The sequence below is a fragment of the Gekko japonicus genome, unplaced genomic scaffold (assembly GCF_001447785.1).
Source record: "Gekko japonicus isolate JY-2015 unplaced genomic scaffold, Gekko_japonicus_V1.1 scaffold169, whole genome shotgun sequence".
Lineage (NCBI taxonomy): Eukaryota > Metazoa > Chordata > Lepidosauria > Squamata > Gekkonidae > Gekko > Gekko japonicus.
Window position 1 is genome coordinate 570,802 of NW_015161951.1, and position 19,523 is coordinate 590,324.

At 46.8% G+C, this 19,523-nt stretch overlaps 1 protein-coding gene across 1 annotated transcript in view; it reads right to left on the reverse strand.

Moving 5' to 3' along the window:
* Positions 1-19,523, reverse strand: part of TM7SF3 (transmembrane 7 superfamily member 3) — a 38,666-nt gene that overhangs the window by 4,088 nt on the left and 15,055 nt on the right. Inside the window, exons 5-11 of the mRNA XM_015429439.1 lie at positions 15,408-15,579; positions 14,004-14,181; positions 12,625-12,711; positions 10,962-11,042; positions 9,153-9,305; positions 8,440-8,537; positions 130-292 (exon numbers count right to left, since the gene is read on the reverse strand). Of these exons, the coding sequence (XP_015284925.1) occupies positions 130-292; positions 8,440-8,537; positions 9,153-9,305; positions 10,962-11,042; positions 12,625-12,711; positions 14,004-14,181; positions 15,408-15,579 (932 nt within the window). The remainder of the gene's footprint in view (positions 1-129; positions 293-8,439; positions 8,538-9,152; positions 9,306-10,961; positions 11,043-12,624; positions 12,712-14,003; positions 14,182-15,407; positions 15,580-19,523) is intronic.

Consider the following 19,523-nt stretch of genomic DNA (forward strand, 5'->3'; position numbering starts at 1 on the left):
TCAGCCAGAGCTGAGCCATGAAATTCCATCAATCATGTAGCAAAGCTCTTTCTTCCAAAGCATTCAGAAGCACCAAGTAAAGACTGGAAAGAATGCTCTTCTCACAAGGTAACCTCAAGACATACTCACCATTAGGCTGAAAGGGCACACTAGAGTAAGCTCTTTTGAAGTCATAATTGAGAATCCGCCGGAGCAGGTTTATGCCAATGTAAGAGAGGCTGGTATACAAGTAGCAAGCAGCAGCCAAGACTACGGTGTAAGATCCAATGATGCCACATGCCAAGATGTTCAGCTGTAAAGAAAAATCAGATAATGGGAGTTTACCTTCCAAACCATTCATGACATGTGCCTGATGTTTAATGCACTTCTCAGCCAGGTTGTGGCTACTGAAAAACAGGTTTGCACTTACCTGTAACCATTGTTCATGGAGACTGCATGATTGCAGGCCAGCCACGGAGAGGAGCTTCCAAGCCTTAAATAATATTTCGGATCTTAGGAGTGGTCCCCCTCCCCTCCACCTAGAGGCTTCCCTCAAGAGTCATGTGATGGAGGCAGGGAGAGCACTCTGCCCTGAGTGCCCTTCACCACCATGAGGAGCTATGGTCATTTGAGAAGTATCTCTGCACAGAAGACTACTTGATGAACAATGGTTACAGGTAAGTGCAACCCTGTTTTCATCATCATAGTTTCTGTGCAGTCCCACATGGGAGATTAGCAAGCTGAGACCCAGCTGAGCTCTGAGCAGGAGCAGGAGCAGGAGACAGAGGGCTGCTGCCAGCACTCTGCTGGGGGAGGCCTCTATTTAAGGAAACACCTGGCCAGAGGCAGAGGAGACCCAGCTGAGCTCTGAGCAGGAGCAGGAGCAGGAGACAGAGGGGTGAGTGGTTTTTTATTTGCTTTCAGCGGAGAGGATCCAGCTGAGGATTTTGGTGGGAGAACTGGTCTGGGAGTGTGTGGAAGCGCTTGGAGTTTTTGCAGATTCCTGGCTGCTTGAGAGAGGAAAGGGCATTGTTTGACTGTGATTGACTGCAATTGAGAGGAAAAGGAAGGGGCATTGTTTTGCATGTGATTGAGTGCCTGGGTGCATTTGAATAGCTGCTGCCAGCACTCTGCTGGGGGAGGCCTCTATTTAAGGAAACACCTGGCCAGAGGCAGAGGAGACCCAGCTGAGCTCTGAGCAGGAACAGGAGCAGGAGACAGAAGGGTGAGTATTTAAGAAAGCTCCTTGACAGAGGCACGAGCCTCTGGCACGAGCCGAAGGGCGAGCTAAAGGGCTCTTTGCCCGTGGCTCTTAGCCCAGGGACTCTTGGACTAGGGGCTCTGTGAGACGCCCAAGAAGAGGCAGAAAGTGAAAACCCTAGGCTCCTTGTTTTCCCCATAAAGTAATTTGACTTTGACAAGAAAAAAACACATAAATACAAAGGGATTTAAAAGGGGGATTACATTTACTTATTTTAAAAGAATTATGAAGCCAGAATGCCAGCAGGGGGTTGGGGGCTATCCAGTGTTTTGCACAGAGTGTCACATGTATGACTATCTGCCCACTGGGCAGAAGTCTTGGGTGTGTGCTCGGTGCAAGGAGCTCCTGGTTCTCAGGGAACGTGTGTGCTCCCTTGAGGCCAAGGTGGCTGACCTGGAGAAGCAGAGACAGTCAGCTAGGCGCACAGAAAAGACTCTCGGGGACTTGTTAGCTACGTCCCACTCTGGATCTGGCAGCCCCGCTGCTGTCAGGGAGCATGAGGGTCTAGGGGAAACAGGGCACCGTGCTGAGGATAAGGGGAATGTGCCCTCAGAAGGGACCTCTTCCCCAGCTGGTGAGCGGTTATCCTTTTGCACCAAGGAACCATCCCTGGGCAGGGTGGGAGGGGGGCTCTTGGTAGTGGGTGATTCGATCCTTAGGCAGGTAGACAGCTGGGTGGCGAACCCGCGTACTGACCGTATGGTGACTTGCCTGCCTGGTGCAAAGGTAGCGGACATTACGCGTGTTTTAGATAGGCTGGTAGATAGTGCTGGGGAGGAGCCAGTGGTCGTGGTGCATGTCGGCACCAACGATGTGGGGAAATGCAGTCGTGAGGTCCTGGAGGAGAAATTTAGGCTGCTGGGCAGGAAACTCAAGGCCAGGACCTCCAAGGTAGCCTTCTCAGAAGTGCTACCTGTTCCACGCGCAGGGCCGGAGAGACAGGCACAGATCAGGAGTCTCAATGCGTGGATGAGACGATGGTGTAGAGGGGAAGGGTTCAGGTTTGTTAGGCACTGGGATTCTTTTTGGAACAAGAGGGAGCTGTACAGGCGAGACGGTCTCCACTTGTCCCGAGAAGGAACCAGGCTGCTGGCGCTTAAAATCAAAAAGGTGGCAGAGCAGTTTTTAAACTGAATATTGGGGGAAAGCCGACAGGAGATGAAAAGTCTCTGGTTCGGGTTGGCTCATCTCAGAGAGATGAGGGGGTACCTGTTGCTTTTCTACAGGGAGGTGGATTGAAATTGTCCACTGAGACCATGGCTAGTGACATGGACTGCCTGACAAGGTCTCGAGATTGCAAGAGGAAGGTGGCAGGCTTAACCAGTATGGGAAATTACAGCTGTTTCTATACAAATGCTCGAAGTGTCCGAGGTAAAATCGGGGAGTTGGAGTGCTTGGTGTCAGAGGGAAAAATAGACATTGTGGGTATTTCAGAAACTTGGTGGGATGAGGAAAATCAGTGGGATACGGTGATTCCCGGTTATATATTATATCGGAAGGATAGGGGGGGAAGGGTTGGAGGTGGGGTGGCTCTGTATGTCAGAGAGGGTATAAAGTCCAGAAAGATCGAGAGGCTAAGAGAATTGGATTCGCTTCTTGAAGTTCTGTGGGTTGAAATAGGGGGGCCAAAAGGAAACTTAACACTGGGAGTTTGTTATCGCCCACCGGATCAAAAGATAGAGGAGGATTATAAAATGATGAATGAATTAAAGATAGCAGCTAGACAAAAACACTGTGTCGTAATAGGTGATTTTAACTACCCACACATTGATTGGGTCAATATGTGTTCTAGTCGAGAGAAAGAGATTGAGTTTCTAGACACTCTAAATGACTGTGCTATGGAGCAGATGGTCATGGAACCTACCAGGGGAGAGGCGATCCTTGATTTGGTCCTAAGTAACACTCAAGACCTGGTGAGAGATGTAAAAGTGATTGCACCGCTTGGGAACAGTGATCATAATGTTGTTGAGTTCAACATTTGTACAAATAGGGAATTGGCCAAAAAGACTCACACAACCACTTTTAACTTTAAAAGGGGTAATTTTTCTGATATGAGGGGACATGTGGGGAGGAAACTGAAGGGAAAAGTAGAAAGGGTCAAAACCATTGGGGAAGCTTGGAAACTGTTTAAAACTACAATTCTAGAAGCTCAAATAAAATATATTCCGCAGGTTAGGAAAGGCACAAACAGGTATAAGAAAAAGCCTACATGGTTAACAAACAAAGTAATGGAAGCTGTAAAAGGTAAAAAGGATTCCTTTAAGCGGTGGAAAGCTAGTCACAGTGAGGCTGATAAAACAGAACACAGGCTATGGCAAATAAAATGCAAGTCTGTGGTCAGGCATGCAAAAAGGGAATATGAGGAGCATATAGCAAAAAATGTAAAGACCAACAATAAAACTTTCTTCAAATACATTAGAAACAGGAAACCAGCCAGGGAGGCAGTGGGGCCCTTGGATGACCAAGGGGTAAAAGGAGTACTGAAGGATGATAGGGAAATGGCTGAGAAGCTAAATGCATTTTTTGCCTCCGTCTTCACTGTGGAAGATGAGAGGTGCTTGCCCACTCCAGAGCCGCTGAGTTCGGGAGGGGTGTTGAAAGACCTGAGTCAGATTGAGGTGACGAGAGAGGAGGTCCTAAAACTGATAAACAACTTAAAAACTGATAAATCACCAGGCCCAGATGGCATACATCCAAGAGTTCTGAAAGAACTCAATTGTGAACTTGTGGATCTCCTGACAAAAATATGTAATCTCTCCTTAAAATCAGCCTCCATTCCTGAGGACTGGAAGGTAGCTAATGTCACTCCCATCTTTAAAAAGGGTTCCAGAGGAGATCCGGGAAATTACAGGCCAGTCAGTCTGACGTCGATACCGGGTAAATTGGTGGAAACCATTATTAAGGAAAGAATTAGTAGGCACATAGATGAACAAAACCTATTGAGGCAGACTCAACATGGGTTCTGTAAGGGAAGATCTTGTCTCACTAACCTGTTAATGTTCTTTGAGGGGGTGAACAAACATGTGGACAAGGGGGATCCAATAGATATTGTTTACCTTGACTTCCAGAAAGCTTTTGATAAAGTTCCTCATCAAAGGCTCCTAAGCAAGCTCAAAAATCATGGGATAAAAGGACAAGTCCTTTTATGGATCAAAAACTGGCTAATTAATAGAAAACAGAGAGTGAGTATAAATGGGCAGTTCTCCCAGTGGAGGGGTGTAAGCAGTGGGGTACCACAGGGATCAGTACTTGGTCCACTGCTTTTTAACTTGTTCATTAATGATTTGGAGTTGGGAGTAAGCAGTGAAGTGGCTAAATTTGCGGATGATACGAAGTTGTTCAGGGTGGTGAAAACCAGTGAGGATTGTGAGGCACTCCAAAGGGATCTGTCAAAGTTGGGCGAGTGGGCGTCAACATGGCAAATGGGGTTCAATGTGGCCAAGTGCAAGGTGATGCACATTGGAGCCAAAAATCCTAAATATAAATACACGTTGATGGGGTCTGAACTGGCAGAGACTGATCAAGAGAGAGATCTTGGAGTTGTAGTAGATAACTCACTGAAAATGTCGAGACAGTGTGTGACTGCAATAAAGAAGGCCAATGCTATGCTGGGGATTATTAGGAAGGGTATTGTAAACAGATCAGCCAATATCATAATGCCGCTATATAAATCAATGGTGCGACCTCATCTGGAATACTGTGTGCAATTCTGGTCACCACACCTTAAAAAGGATATTATAGCTTTGGAAAAAGTGCAGAAAAGAGCAACTCGAATGATAAAAGGGTTGGAACACTTTCCCTATGAGGAACGGTTAAGGCGCTTAGGGCTCTTTAGCTTGGAGAAACGACGACTGAGGGGTGACATGATTGAGGTTTATAAGATTATGCATGGGAAAGAGCAGGTAGAGAAAGAGGTACTTTTCTCCCTTTCTCACAATACAAGAACCCGTGGGCACTCCATGAAATTGCTGAGCGGTCGGGTTAGAACGGATAAAAGGAAGTACTTCTTCACCCAAAGAGTGATTAACACTTGGAATTCACTGCCACAGGAAGTGGTGGCAGCTACAAGCATGGACGGCTTCAAAAGGGAATTAGATAAGCATATGGAGCAGAGGTCCATCAGTGGCTATTAGCCACAAGGTATAGATAGGGACTCTGGGGCAAGTGATGCTCTGTCATCTTGGTGCTTGGGGGGGTCAACAGTGGGAGGGCTTCTAATGTCCTGGCCCCACTGGTGGACCTCCTGATGGCACTGGTATTTCTGGCCACTGTGGGATACAGAGTGTTGGACTGGATGGGCCTTTGGCCTGATCCAACATTGGCATCTCTTATGTTCTTATGTTCTTAAGCTTACTTACCCAGGAGGTGGGTATGGGCTGATCAGCAGAAGATTGATTGCAAAACCACTTTCCCCACAGCAGCCTAATTTCTCCAATCTATGTCCATTGAGTAATGTTTGATTAACACAGAGAGGGAGTTGACCAAGTGGCAGCTTTACAGATATCATCTAGTGCCAATCTAGATTGGAATGCTGCTGACGAGGCTTGAGCCCTTGTGGAGTGAGCCTTCAGGGTGATGGGGCAAGGCACCTTCACATCATCGTAAGCATACCTGATGGCAGAGACTACCCACCTGGCAGCAGTGATCCATGCAATGGTCACCTCAAGATTGGACTACTGTAATGGGACTGCCCTTGTCCCAAATCTGGAAGCTGCAGCTGGTGCAGAATGCGGCGGCCAGGCTGTTGTTGTATCTCCCTATGCGGGAGCACATCCAACCTACGCTAAAAGCAACTGCACTGGCTGCCTATAGCATACCGAATTCAGTTAAAGGTGCTGGTTCTTCCCTTTAAAGCCCTATGGTCAGGGACCTATCTACCTAAAGGACTGCCTTTCCCCACATGTTCCCCAGAGGGCACTAAGATCAGGGTCCCAAAATCATCTGGCCCTTCCAGGCCCAAAAGAAGTCAGGCTAGCTGTGACGAGGGCCAGGGCCTTCTCTGTGGCGACCCCGGCCGGGTGGACTGAGCTCCCGGATGACATCAGGGCCCTGTGGGACCTTTTACAGTTCTGCAGGGCCTGTAAAACGGAGCTCTTCCACCAAGCCTTCGATTAGGGTGCCGCCCTTCCAACAACCAGGCCCTGGCCCCAATACCAACACCAACTCAAAATATGATCAATAGCCTGACAAAACCCAGACTACAGTGGTAGTTGATCACATGGATGCTGCAAACGCCACCATCCACTATGAATTATACTAGCACTTTATGATATGTTTTATTCTGCATTGTTTGTGATTTTATTTAAATATGGTGTTTTAACTGCTTTAACACACTGTCTGTAAGCCGCCCTGAGCCTGCCTTGGTGGGGAGGGTGGGGTACAGATTAGAGGAATAAATAAGTATAAATAATATCAACTGAGTGGACGGAGCTTTACCCTTATGCCCCTTAAAACAAATAAATTCTTGTCTTTCCTAAACTCTTCTGTTCTTTTTACATAACAAAGAAGTGACCTTCTCAGATCAAAGGTGTGTAGCGTTTGCTCCAATATGGATGTCGGAGATGGGAAAAATACTGGGAGGTCAATGTCATTTCAAATGGAACTGCAACACCACTCAGACCATGCTGGGTCTGAGCACCACCTTGTCTACATGGAACTTAGTAAAGGGAGGGTTGCAACTCAGTGCACATTTCTTGCCCACCCTCCTGCCGAATGTAACAGCTACCAAGAAGGCCATATTGTAGGACAGAAATGACAAGTCAGACTTGGCCATAGGTTCAAAGGGTTTACACAGTTACCTTGTTAAGACCAAAGACAAACTCCATTGAGTGGTAGGGGGTACAACAAGTAGATACATATTGTGCAAGGAACCTTCCTGATTCGGGTATAAAGAACACCAAGGATTCTGTCCTGTGGTATGCCAAAATGGCTGCCAAATGAATTTTAATGGACTGTAATGATTCCTTGTTTTATATGTGTGTGTGTCTCTTTAAAAAGTTTGGTTGCATGGCTGTGTGGTGGACTAGAGTGCTTGAAGAGACAAGTGTGGTGTGATTGGTGATTGACAGAGAGGGGGAGGGTTTTTAGAAAGGATTTCTGAGTGGATGAATGGGTATGTCCTTCAGGAGTGTCAGTTAGAGGTTTGACAGTTGATAAAGACAGTTAAGTTAGTTCGTTCTGAAGTCTGTGAGAGAAGCAGTCTGTGTGTGTGCAGTTAAGAACAGCTGAGGTTGTTCTGAGAGAATAGTAAAATGTAAATGAAAGTAATTGAAGACAAAGTTTAGGAAAGGCTGTACGTCCTGGAGAGAAACAGTGAACTTACATGACCTTGAGTTAAAGTTACAAAGTTACATGCCAAGATCCCTGACAGTGGAGAGAAAAGTGTGTGAAATACCCAAAGCAATTGTTTAGTATTTACCCATTCCTAGTTACAGTGTTCTACCATATTATTTATGAATTATATCAATAAATCTACTTTTATTTAAGATACCAGTTCTGAAAGAAATACTTCCCAGGACCACATTAGAACCTCGAAAGCCTAAAAACCGACCTACCTACCCAGTGATAGAAATATTATAGTATAAAGGTTTGGAAAGGCTTAAATTTCCTGGTGGCAGCCGGATATACACAGTAAAACAAAACATAAAGAACATTTTAAAGGGAAACCAGACCTCCCCAGATAAGGGGTCGTCACAAGGACAAAGTAAGTCCGTCATCCTTCAGTGTCAGAAGATACTGAAATATCTTTAGTAACTCACAAGTTCTTGGGTTAATTCCCTGCCTGCTGGCAAGAGAGTAAATCTTTTCCATTTGGAAGTGTATGGGTTTCTTGTGGAAGGTTTACAAGATTCTACCATGACCTCTTGAACCCTTTGAGTTAAGCTCCCTACTGCTGGATCAGCCACGGTGTAAGGTGAAGGGACCGTACATCTGGGTGACAGATCTGTCCTGTGTGAAGGAGGTTGTCTGCCGGAGGAAGGGTTCTGTATACTCTCTTGGCTAGTGTCTATAATGTGGGAAACCATACCCGCCTGGGCCAGTATGGGGCTAGCAAGATGCATGTGGCTTTGTCTGCTTTTAGTTTGGCTACCACCCTGTGTAGGATCCCAAAAGGGGGACCATTTTAGTCTGTTTTTAGTTTGGCTACCACCTCCCCCAAATAGTTAAGGCAAAATCATTGAGACAAAAATGCCACTTACAACTCTGGGCCAGCCAACAAAAACAACCGGAACCATCAGTGCAAGGCAACAGAATGTCACCCAGAACACAGCATCATCCTGGAAAACCTTGTAGTCACCTGGGGAAGGATTCATAACATGAACCAAAGGCAATATGTCTATGCAAAGCCAAAATTAAAAAGCATGCTTGGAAAGAGAAATTTCTTACAAGAGATTCCTCTAGACCACATTCACAGCCCAGTTATTTTACAGAAGTTCAGCTGCACTTAAAGGACAGTTTAGTTTTACAGAACGTTCTGCTTAAATGCTAACTTTATACATGGGGTTATTTGCAAACCTCTGTTTTACTCATGGGAAACTGGCAGCATCTTTCAAGTCTGAAGTGTAGTTTGTATTCCAACGTCACAACAAATTAAAACAGGTATGGGGACATTGCATCCCCCTTGTTCCTCTAGTTTGCAAAATTTATCTGAAGTTTCACCAAACCTGGAAGGGTTCTATTCAACACCACATGCTAGAGGACAAGGGGAGCCCATGAGCACAGCAAAGAACCCATGTGTGCCCACTTGTCAAGTCCGTGTTTCATTACTGTCTGTCATGCATTCCAAAGGCAGCCTTAGGAGTGGAAGTCAGAAACTGGGAAAGGAGTTATCTAAATACTAAGCTTCATGAAATATTCAATGTTTTCCGGGGGATGAAAGCAAGGTCACAGGAAGCAATACTGTGTGGCTTACCCAAGGGAGTGAAGAACACGGTTGCTGCAACAAGGAAGCCCAGCACTAGTCCTATAACCAACATACAGAGGTACACAATGCCAAATCGCCACCAGTACAATACCAAGAGAAGACCACCAACAACTCCGGCGAGTGCTGTAAGCCCAAGATCCACTGGCGGGGGTGGGGGAGGGAGCAAGAGGAAGATAGCCAGTTTACAAACAGCAGCAACAACAAATATCAGCAGCATTTTGCCCTCTTTTAAGAATACAGTATAGTAGTTCACATTACATTGCATAACAAATATAACTGTTAGGAGTTGAACAGAGAAATCACAATTCTCTGAAAACAAACACAGCTCTACATGTGCTTGGGGAAACACATTGAATAAAGGATCCAACCACAAAGAGTCACACTGAACTGGCACAGTAGAAAGGCCATTAACGTGTAGCTGGAGCCAGATATTTCAGAACTACCTGAAGCTCAATGGAAAGGTGATGGGAGTCACATGTGCTGGAACTTATCCCTTTAAGAAATTATTTTAAAATCATCTGTATTCCAAAACAGAGTCCACAAGTGGATGCAGAGAGTCATGTGGCTCTCTGGTTTGAGGCCTGAGGGTTTAAAACTTTAAACTGAGGGTTTAAAGGGAGGAAAAAACTGTTAGAAGTTAAGAAATTCAAGAATTCGTTCTGCTCTATTTACTTAGAACTGGCCTTCTTAACTAGTCAAGCAGGATCCTAACACTGGAAACTTCGGTGTAGAATCATATACCTCTGTGAGTGTTACTTTCTTGCACAATTTATTCCAGTTTTTGCTACTCACAGTTCAGGGCCGTGAAGTTGTTCCCAGCCCCTGGAAATCTTACTCGACCACCAGCGTGGCTAATGGGATTCCAGCAGGCCTTGTCCACACAATGAAAGCAAACCTCTGCAGGCATTTGGGCTAGAAACTTGCTCTTTTAAGGGGATTCTGCACAGCTTCAGCACTGCAGCACGATTCTAACTGCACTTTCACAAAGACCTGGTGGTGGTAGAAAGTGCTGTCAAGTTGCAGCCAGCTTATGGTGACCCTGGAGGGTTCTCAAGGCAAGAGATGTTCAGGGGGTGGTTTGCCATTGCCTGCCTCTGCATAGCCATCCTGGACTACCTTGGTGGTCTCCCACCCAAGTACTAATCAGGGCCAACCCTGCTTAGCTTCTGAGATCTGATGAGATTGGTCTAGCCTGGGCCATCAAGGGCAAGGCATAAAGAGCTAGAATTTCCAATTCTATAATTTAAAAGCAGTCATCAGCTCTCAGGGCACAGGGTTTGTTTCATTTTCTCCTGGTGAAAACACCAACAGCATCTTGTGTTGACGGAGGAGACTCAGTGATGACCTTAATGAACCAATAATCTTGGCCTGATCTGACTGGCCTAGGCAGTCTTGTCAAATCTCAGAAGCTAAGCAGGGTTGGCCCTAGTTAGTACTTGAATGGGAGACCACCAAGGAAATCAAGTGTTGCTACACAAAGGCAGGCAATGGCAAACCACCTCTGAACATCTCTTGCCTTGAAAACTGTATGGCGTGACCATAGGTCAGCTGCAACTTGATGGCACTTTCCACCAGCCATCTTGGCCACTTTGTACACCTGATATACTCCCAGACCTTGTGTAATGCTACCCAGGAAGATCGCCTTAATTGCTGTTGCTCAGTAAGCCAAGATGGAGATGCAACAGCACAGGAGACAGGCTTAAGCTGGCCAGGTCTTTTTACCAAAGAGACACATTTTCAAATTGGAGACATGAAACTAGTATTTTCAGACAGAACCATCTATGCATCTTCTCTTACCGTCATAAGGGAGATCAGCTGTTCTGGTAATCGTGATAAAGAAAAAGAAGGCCATGAAAATGAAGCCCATGAAGAACAGATCTAAGGGGAAAAATAGAAGCCTTTATTAAAACAGTGCATCAGGAAGAGAGCCAGTGAGACTAGTACTTAAGAGGAGGGAAGGCCTCGGTTCAAATCCCTGCTTGGCCATGAAGCTCAGGGTATGACTGTGGATCCTCACAATTCCCCAGCCTAACTACTTCAAAGGATGAAAGGATACGGATAAAATGGAAGAGGAGAGAACCAAGAAACTGAACTGAAGAAAAGGAGGGGAAAAGGCACAAACTGGACAAAGCCCCACTTCTTTGGAGCCCTAAGAGTATCATCATGTCCTTCAGACAGACATGGGGGCAGAGCATAGGATCTAAGTAGTTACAGGGCTAAGCCTGTGAATTCATTCCACTAACAGACGCACCCCCTCTCTGATTTGCTACTTTCACTATACTTCCTTACAGTCAACCACTATTGTTGCAGAAGCTAATTCTGGTCCAATTCTGGGTTGGTGAAATTGATCGTTCAACCCTTCTAGGGTTGCCAGGTTTCCTCGTCTCTCTGGCAGGGGGATCTGGGGTGGGTGGGTTCTGGGAGTGGGCGGGGATGCCCCCGAGCCCCGCCCCAAGAGCATCCACCCACCTGGCCACCCCTCTCCCTCCCCTCCTGCCCAATTTAAAGGGGCTTCAGCTGATCGGTGGGGACCATGTGGCCCACTGGAGGGAGAGGGGCAGGAGGGAGGGAGAGGGGCAGTCTTAAGCTGCACAGTCAGCTTGCAAAAAGACCCTTTAAAGTGTTTTTTTGAAAGCCGCATGTGCAGCCCGTGATGGCCCCTCTCCCTCCAGCTAAATTTAAAGGGCCCTCCAGCTGGTCAGCGGGCCATGTGGTCCCCGTCAATCAGCTGAAGCCCTTTAAATCAGGCAGGAGGAGAAGGAGAGGGGTTGGCGGGGGGGATTGCTCTTGGGGTGGGGCTTCCCTCACTGGCCAGGAGCAGACTGGAGCTCCCAAATCATGGAATTTGGGGCAGACTCCAGGGGTGGACTGGAGCCCCCAAACCTGGGGGCTGGCAACCCTGAACCCTTCCCAGTGTAGGGCCACACCAGTATTACCCACCATGAGAAGTTACTGTCCGTCTCTATACAAGTCGTTGCTCTGAGTTTTCTTCCTGCCCTTCATAGGCATGCCCAAGTCAGTAAGCTTACAGAAGCTTCGCCCCACACTCACTGAAAACAGGCCCTTCCTATTGCAAGAATGAAGCATGTGTAATTGGGGTTGCCAGTGGGGAGTCAGAGGTGGAAGGGAGCTCTCCAGGTGGGGCGATACTGCCACGCACAATGTCCTGGACGTGACTTCACTTCCGCGTGATGTCATCATGTTTGGGATGTTACGCCAGGTCATGGCTGTTGGGCGGTGCGGCTTCCCCCTGCTGGCTACCTGGCCAGAGGCGGGCAGGAGCCCAAGAAAACGGAGGATCCTCCACTCCCACCTTGGGGCTGGCAACCCTATGTGTAATATTTGATTTTAGGGACAAAAAGTGTCTCTGTCAGAATGCTGTCAGGTTTTACAATAGAGGACACAAGCTAAGTTACCCTAAAGGATTCCAATTGAAGTGTTGCCTCGCTCTTGTAAATACCTGTTTTCCAGAAACGGTGTCCAAAGAAACAGACAAAGAGGCTAAGGATGGCAAACGTGGTAAAGAAGACTTTGGTGGAGAGTCTTCCTGCAGAAGGAAAGAAAGGTAGGCTGAGTCCAGGCTCTTCACAGTGAGGCACTAAGCAATTATCAGAGACAGTTTTCCTCCAAGGAATGATTGAGCGCCAACTTCAGCCAGCCAGCCACCACTTCAATCCAGACACAATTATACAACTGGAGAACTCCGTGACCAAAGGGCATTGTTTGTACATAATGGGGAACGATGATCTGCCACTCAGTGAGCAAGTCTGTGGATCCCCTGGCCCACACACACTCCCTCCTCCTCAATGTCCACAGTATCAGTCATTATGTCTGAACAACAAACTGGGCGAGGTGTTGGGGAGAGACAGGGGTGGGGTGTTGGGGAGAGATCCCATCGACAGCTGGCCAGTGGATTCCTCTCCCCCCTTTCCATGCTAGGCAACTCCACCTCTTGCTGGCTCGCCACCCCTGCCTGCACCCTTGCCATGGAGGAAGGATCCCCCCCCACCCCGAAGCCAAGTCATGCAGCAGAGACTGCCTTTGCAGCATTGCTGGAGCTGTATGAGGAGAAAGGCTGTCTGTGTGGGCAGGGAGAGCCTGCTGCTAGCCCTGACCTTGACTTCAGTGTGCCTGAACCAGGGGAGGAGCCATGTGACCCAGCCACCATGACTCCTCACTGGTGCAGGCACACTACAGCCTGATCCTTCTACTCGCTGCCCTGCCTGGCGGCAGGCCTGGGAGAAGAAAAGCTGGCCAGAATGTGCTCTCTGCTGCAGAGTGGAGAGCGCATCCGGCCAGCTCTCCTTCTCCTGTAACAAGCACAGCCAGCATTCCCACCATTTGGGGCGGGTGGTGGGGCATGGCTCACAACTGAGGGGGCATGCCCCCAAAATATCCCCTGAACACGGTTCTCTTTCTGTTAACTTAATAAACTTATTTTCTTATTTAAAATGCTTACTCCCCTTCATTTGTTTTGAGTGTTGGTCTGTATCTCAATCCCCACATATACCGGTTATAATCTCAGCAATTAATACCCCACAATACACATTTCCTCTTTGCTAACAGAAGGATACTTTTGCTAGCTACGGGGACTGCACGTGTATTGGTGATCTGGGTAACATACTGGTCTGGCAATGGGGAGTGGGAGGACCGCACAACCATGCCAGTTTCTGTACTCCCAGAGCTAGCTTTGACTCCCAACCTATTAAGTCAGAATCTCATTTATAAAGAACAGGTGCAAGGAGGGAACCAGGTAAGACATCCATCTTCCCACAGGATTTGGCAAAAACTCTATCACCTTGAAAGCTGTGTTCTCTTATATCCATTATGTTGACTTACTAAGAGAGGAGCAGTTATCAACTACAGCATTCAGGTTACAGGCATATGTGTGAATAGGTACATATGCTGCAGATGTGTTCCACAGTGGATCCCTCACTATGACATTGTAAATCACTCCTTGTCCAGGGAGTGATGAGAAGTACAGGTCCGTTTTGTCTTCACTACTTAAGGTCATCATCTGGAGAGGAAAACAAAAAAGCAATGGGTCCATCAGTTGTTAGCAACCATGTCTAGTCCCCTCCATCTTTCCCCACATTCCAGTTGGAAAACAAGCATCTGGGTTTTTTTAGTTTCACCTGAACACAAGAAAGGGAATCGAGGAAAAGTCAGCCATTTCAAAACTGATATAGTTCTGCTGTGTACCATCATATTTGAATCCTGTCCTTCAAGGAACAAGAGCAGCATACATGGGACAATCGACATCTGCTTGGAAGTGCTTCTGCAGTCACTCAGAGCTGTCATCAGCAAACAGCTGACGCCGAGCCAAGAGCCGAGCACTCTGTCTACGTGCCTTTAGTTCTTGCCGGAGCCTCTGCCTATACCGTTCAACAGAGTCCGATGAGCTGCTTACAGGCAGCTGTGGTTCCTCGGCTGCTTCAGAGCTGAGTGTGGTAGCACAGGGTCAGCTACTGGAGATTCCTGCACTTCTGGCTCATTAACCTCCCTGGTCCTGGGCTGGCTGCATGCAGTACCCCAATCCTGAGAAGTCTTCAGCCATGCTAGGCTCAGGCTGACCCATGACAGTGAGTTGCTGCTCACTTCTTCAGATACAGCTAGAATCTGGGTCCATCTGTCCTTATGTCTTGAAGAGTAGAGTGATTTCAGATGCCAAATGACAATAGCAGGCATGATTGGATTAGATGTGATACGCAGAGGGGTAGCAGGCATGGCTCCCTCATGGATCACTGCCTTGACGTGGCGAGCAGGCTTGCGTGGTTCGATGAGGCTGTGGGCTATGCCGTGGAGGGCCACCCAGGACACATAGGCCACAGCAGAGAACTCAGACAAAATGTGATCCCCTGGAGAAGGAAATGGCAACCCATTCCAGTATCTTTGCCAAGAAAACCCCGTGGATTGTAACAAAAGGCTACAAGATATGACGCCGGAAGATGAGCCCCTCAGGTCGGAAGGTGTCCAATATGCTACTGGGGAAGAGCAGAGGTAAAGTACAAGTAACCCCAGAAAGAGTGAAGCGGCTGGGCAAAAGGCAAAAGGACGCTCAGCTGTGGATGTGTCTGATGGTGAAAGGAAAGTCCGATGCTGCAAAGAACAATACTGCATAGGAACCTGGAATGTAAGAGCTATGAATGTTGATTTTGACATTCCCCACCATCTTCAGTTAAAGGGATTTTAGATAGCAGATACTGTATTCCCCTCTATACAAGGCAAAACCACACTACTTACTCTGATGCCATTTGCTACAACGTCTTGTACCTCAGACATCTTCCTCATATGGCTCACAAAAGCAGCTTCGGACAGATCGTTCTCTGGTAGGAAATACTGATAGATGTCATAGTGCAGTCTCCACCTTGTGTCTTGGCCAGTCCCAGAATCACAAGAGGGTGGGTTTGCTCCTCTGGAAGATTGCAGAATATTTACTTAAACAGCAGTAACCTGATATTTAAACATTGATTCAATGTTCTGAAGCTGCTTAGCATTAGTTACTGTTGTTCCCTCTAGCCCCCCCCCCCAATACAACACTGGAAAACCACCCAAATGAATCACATGAAATACATCTTGAAAGTCATGACATAACATTAAAGAAGCTGGATGTCTTAGCTGCTGCAGATATTTTAATACCTCATCAGCAAGTAATTCTGTCAAAGTTCTGCTTGCAATAAGTGGAAAGTAGAGGCCCAAAAGCCTTGAAAAATTTAGAAAAAAACATTGTCCCTACCCCCAAAAGAAAAGTTTCTTTGTTACGACAAAACATTTTCTATTGGAATGAGAAAATGCTTTAGATTTTAATCCCAACGTGCGTAGTACAAAGACTTGTATAAAACAATCTAAAGCATTACATATCCATTCCTGTATATGCTGTAGACAACATAGCATTTCCATATTCTTTAAATGTGGCTAATTCTGTCCATAGTTAATTTGTCACATTTTGCATGATAATATACCATTGGAAAATTTAATTATTAAAGTTTATTTTATTTATTTTTTTAATTTTATTTCAATTTCTATCCCGCCCTGCCAGACGAACTGGCTCAAGGCGGGTAAAGTTAAATTAGATACCTAAATATGCTTAGTCTGTATGAGACTGGTTTGGTCCAAATTATACATTCCTATTTACTACAAAATTTAAGATTTCCAAGAATTATTTTTCTTACTCCTGATATGTATGCCAAGGCAGCACAAAAGTACAGTGGTTTGCTGCTCTCCCTAGTAAGGGAACATTCACTATTTTTCTTATAAAAACAAATTTTCATAATATCATTGAAAAAATAGGAAAATGTTATACATCCAATGTTTTTAACGCAGATAAAATAAGCTTAGATCTGATAAGCAAGTTTTCATATGCTTTAGTTTTTCCCAAAATTTCAACATCCTCCCCATAACTTCAGAAATCCTGCAGAAGTCCAGCGGGTTTTTAAAGACTAACAGAAATCCTGGAAATCTAAATATCTAGTCTCCACATCTTTGTTTTGTCCCTTACTTGGCTATGTGGGAAAGGGATACATAATAGCCTTTATTTTTATTTATTTACTTATCTGTGGTTTGTATCCTGCAAGTGAACTCAGGGCAGCTCACATCATACCATAAAACAACAGACAATTCTAAAAACATCAAGTAATCAACATCATACAAATAACAGTTGAGGACAGAGGGTGGTGCTAGGAGAGAGAGTGTCTATCTAACCCCCGGGAATGTGGGGTCCCTCAGGGGGCACTTCTCTCCCCAATGTTATTTAACATCTATACAAGCCCCCTCACCCAGCTGGCACAGAGTTTCAGGCCTGGGTGTCACCAATATGCTGTTGACACCCAGCTGTATCTGCTTTTAGATGGCCACCTGGATGCCGTCCCACAAAATTTGGCCATAGGTTTGGATGGTTAAAATCTGGCCATAGGTGGGATGGTTAAAAAAAGAGCAGGTTGAAACTGAATCCAACTAAGATGGAGGTTCTGAGGCTAGGGGGAGGAGCATCGGGGTTCAGGCTCAGCTTACCTGCTCTTGACAGAGCGCCACTGACACTGTCCGTCAAGAGCTTAGGTGTGATCCTGGATGCCTCTCTTAACATGGAGGCCCAGGTCACACATACAGCCAGGGTGGCATTTTTCCATCTACACCAAGCCCAGCAGCTGGCCCTTTTCCTATCACACACCAACTTTGCCACAATAATCCACGCGATGGTCACCTCCAGGCTAGACTAATGTAACTCGCTTTATGCTGGCATATCTTTGAGACTGACCCAGAACACAGCAGCATGAGTCCTGACAGGAACACCATGGACTGCACTTATTCAATCTGTCTTGCACCAGCGGCACTGGCTTCCAGTGGAGCACTGGGTCAAGTTCAAGGTCTTGGTTTTGACCTTTAAGGCTTTGAGTGGTCAGGGACTAAGGTATCTGTGGAACCACCTCCTCCAGTACACCGCCAGGAGAGCGCTCCGCTCTTCAAAGAACAACTTGCTGATGGTCCCTGGTCCTAGAGACATCTTTGCCAAACAACATCCAGGGCCCTGCGGGATCTTATGCAATTCCGCAGGGGCTGTAAGGCAGAGATGTTCCGGCATTTGGTTGAGGACAGCAACAGCTTACATCATGGCTGGCACCCTTCCTGAACCCCTATCCCCTGAAAGTTCTACTCCTCCCCCCATGCCCATGAAGCCCCCACAGGCCAGAAATGGAAGGGAACCACAAAATTTCACCATTTGTTTTTAATTAATGAATTATATGTTCTTATGATGGTTCTATTGTTTTTAAATTTGTACATCACCTAGAGCCCCACGGTTGTGGGGATTAGGCCATTCAAAATACAAATAAATAAATTTTAAAGAGATAATCTATTTAACCTAAAGTCACAGTTTCCCAGCCAACAATTCGGCGGTTGGTGTCTTTCAATGCACACTAGCCCCATGCTAGAAGGGCAATGGATCAGGATAGATTGTGTCAATCATTCTTTGCACCAATAATATGAAAATGCCATGGGCAGCCAGAGCAGGGGAGGCTGATGTTATTTGACATCCGCTGCCTCAACCAAAGGCCTGAAGGGACAGCTCCGTTTTACAGGCCCTGTGGAATTCCAACAAATCCCACAGAGCCCTGACCTCAGTTGGGAGCATGTTCCACCAGCCTGGGGCCAGGGTCAAAAAAAGCCCTGGCCCTGGTTGAGGCAAGACGGATGTCTTTTGGGCCAGGAACTACAATGCAGAGCTGGTCAGTGGAGCGCAAGGCTCTGTGGGGCATATATGGGGAGAGATGGTCCCATAGGTATGTTGGTCCCTGGCTGTAAAGAATCTTAATGGTTAACACCATAACCTTGAACCTGACCCGGTATTCAACCGGCAGCCAATGCAGTTGGCACATCATTGGCTGGATATGCGCCCACACAGGCATCCCAATCAGTAGGCACACCACTGCATTTTGTACTAGCTGAAGTTTCTGGATCAGGTTCAAGGGTAGGCCCATATAGAGTGAGTTACATTCATCAATTCTGGAAGTGACCATTGCATGGATCACTGTCGCCAATTCACATGAGGAGAGGTAGGGAACTAGTTGCCTGACCAGTCTAAGATGATAAAAGGCTGACCTGGCAACATCGGTGACCTGGGCCTCCATGGAAAGTGAGGTATCCAGAGCCACTCCCAGACTCCTCACCGATGGAGAAGGCATCAATGATGCCCCACCAAGGGTTGGGAGTCAGATTCCTGACCCTATTCCTCCACAGCTCAGGAACAGGACCACCATCTTAGCTGGATTTAGTTTCAGACCGCTCAATTTTAACCACTCAGCCACAGCCTTCAAAGCCCTGGCCAGATTATCTGGAGCAGATTCTGGCTGACCGTCCATTAACAGATGCAGCTAGGTGTCATCAGCATACTGATGACAGCCCAGTCCAACTCCCCAGATTAACCAGGCGAGGGGGCACATATCAGTAACATCGGGGAGAGGATCACCCCTTGCGGGATGCTGCATACCACAGGGTAACATGGTGAAACCCTCTCCCCAAGTGCCACCCTTTGTCCCTGTCCATGGAGGAATGAGGACAGCCACAATAAATCCTTCCCCCAAATCCCCATATTGGTGAGGTGGTGGGTCAAAAGGTAGTGATCAACTGTGTTGAACGCTGCTGTCAGATCCATTAGCAATAGCAGCACTGACCCGCCTCAATCCAGATGTCTCGAGAGATCATCCGTAAGGGCTACCAGCACAATCTCCATCCCGGAAGCCATACTGAAATGGATCTGAGATAGAGGAGTCATCCAAGAACACCTGGATCTGCTCAGCCACTGCTTTCTCAACCTCCTTACCCAGGAACGGAAGGTTTGATACTAGGTGGTAATTGGCTAGGACC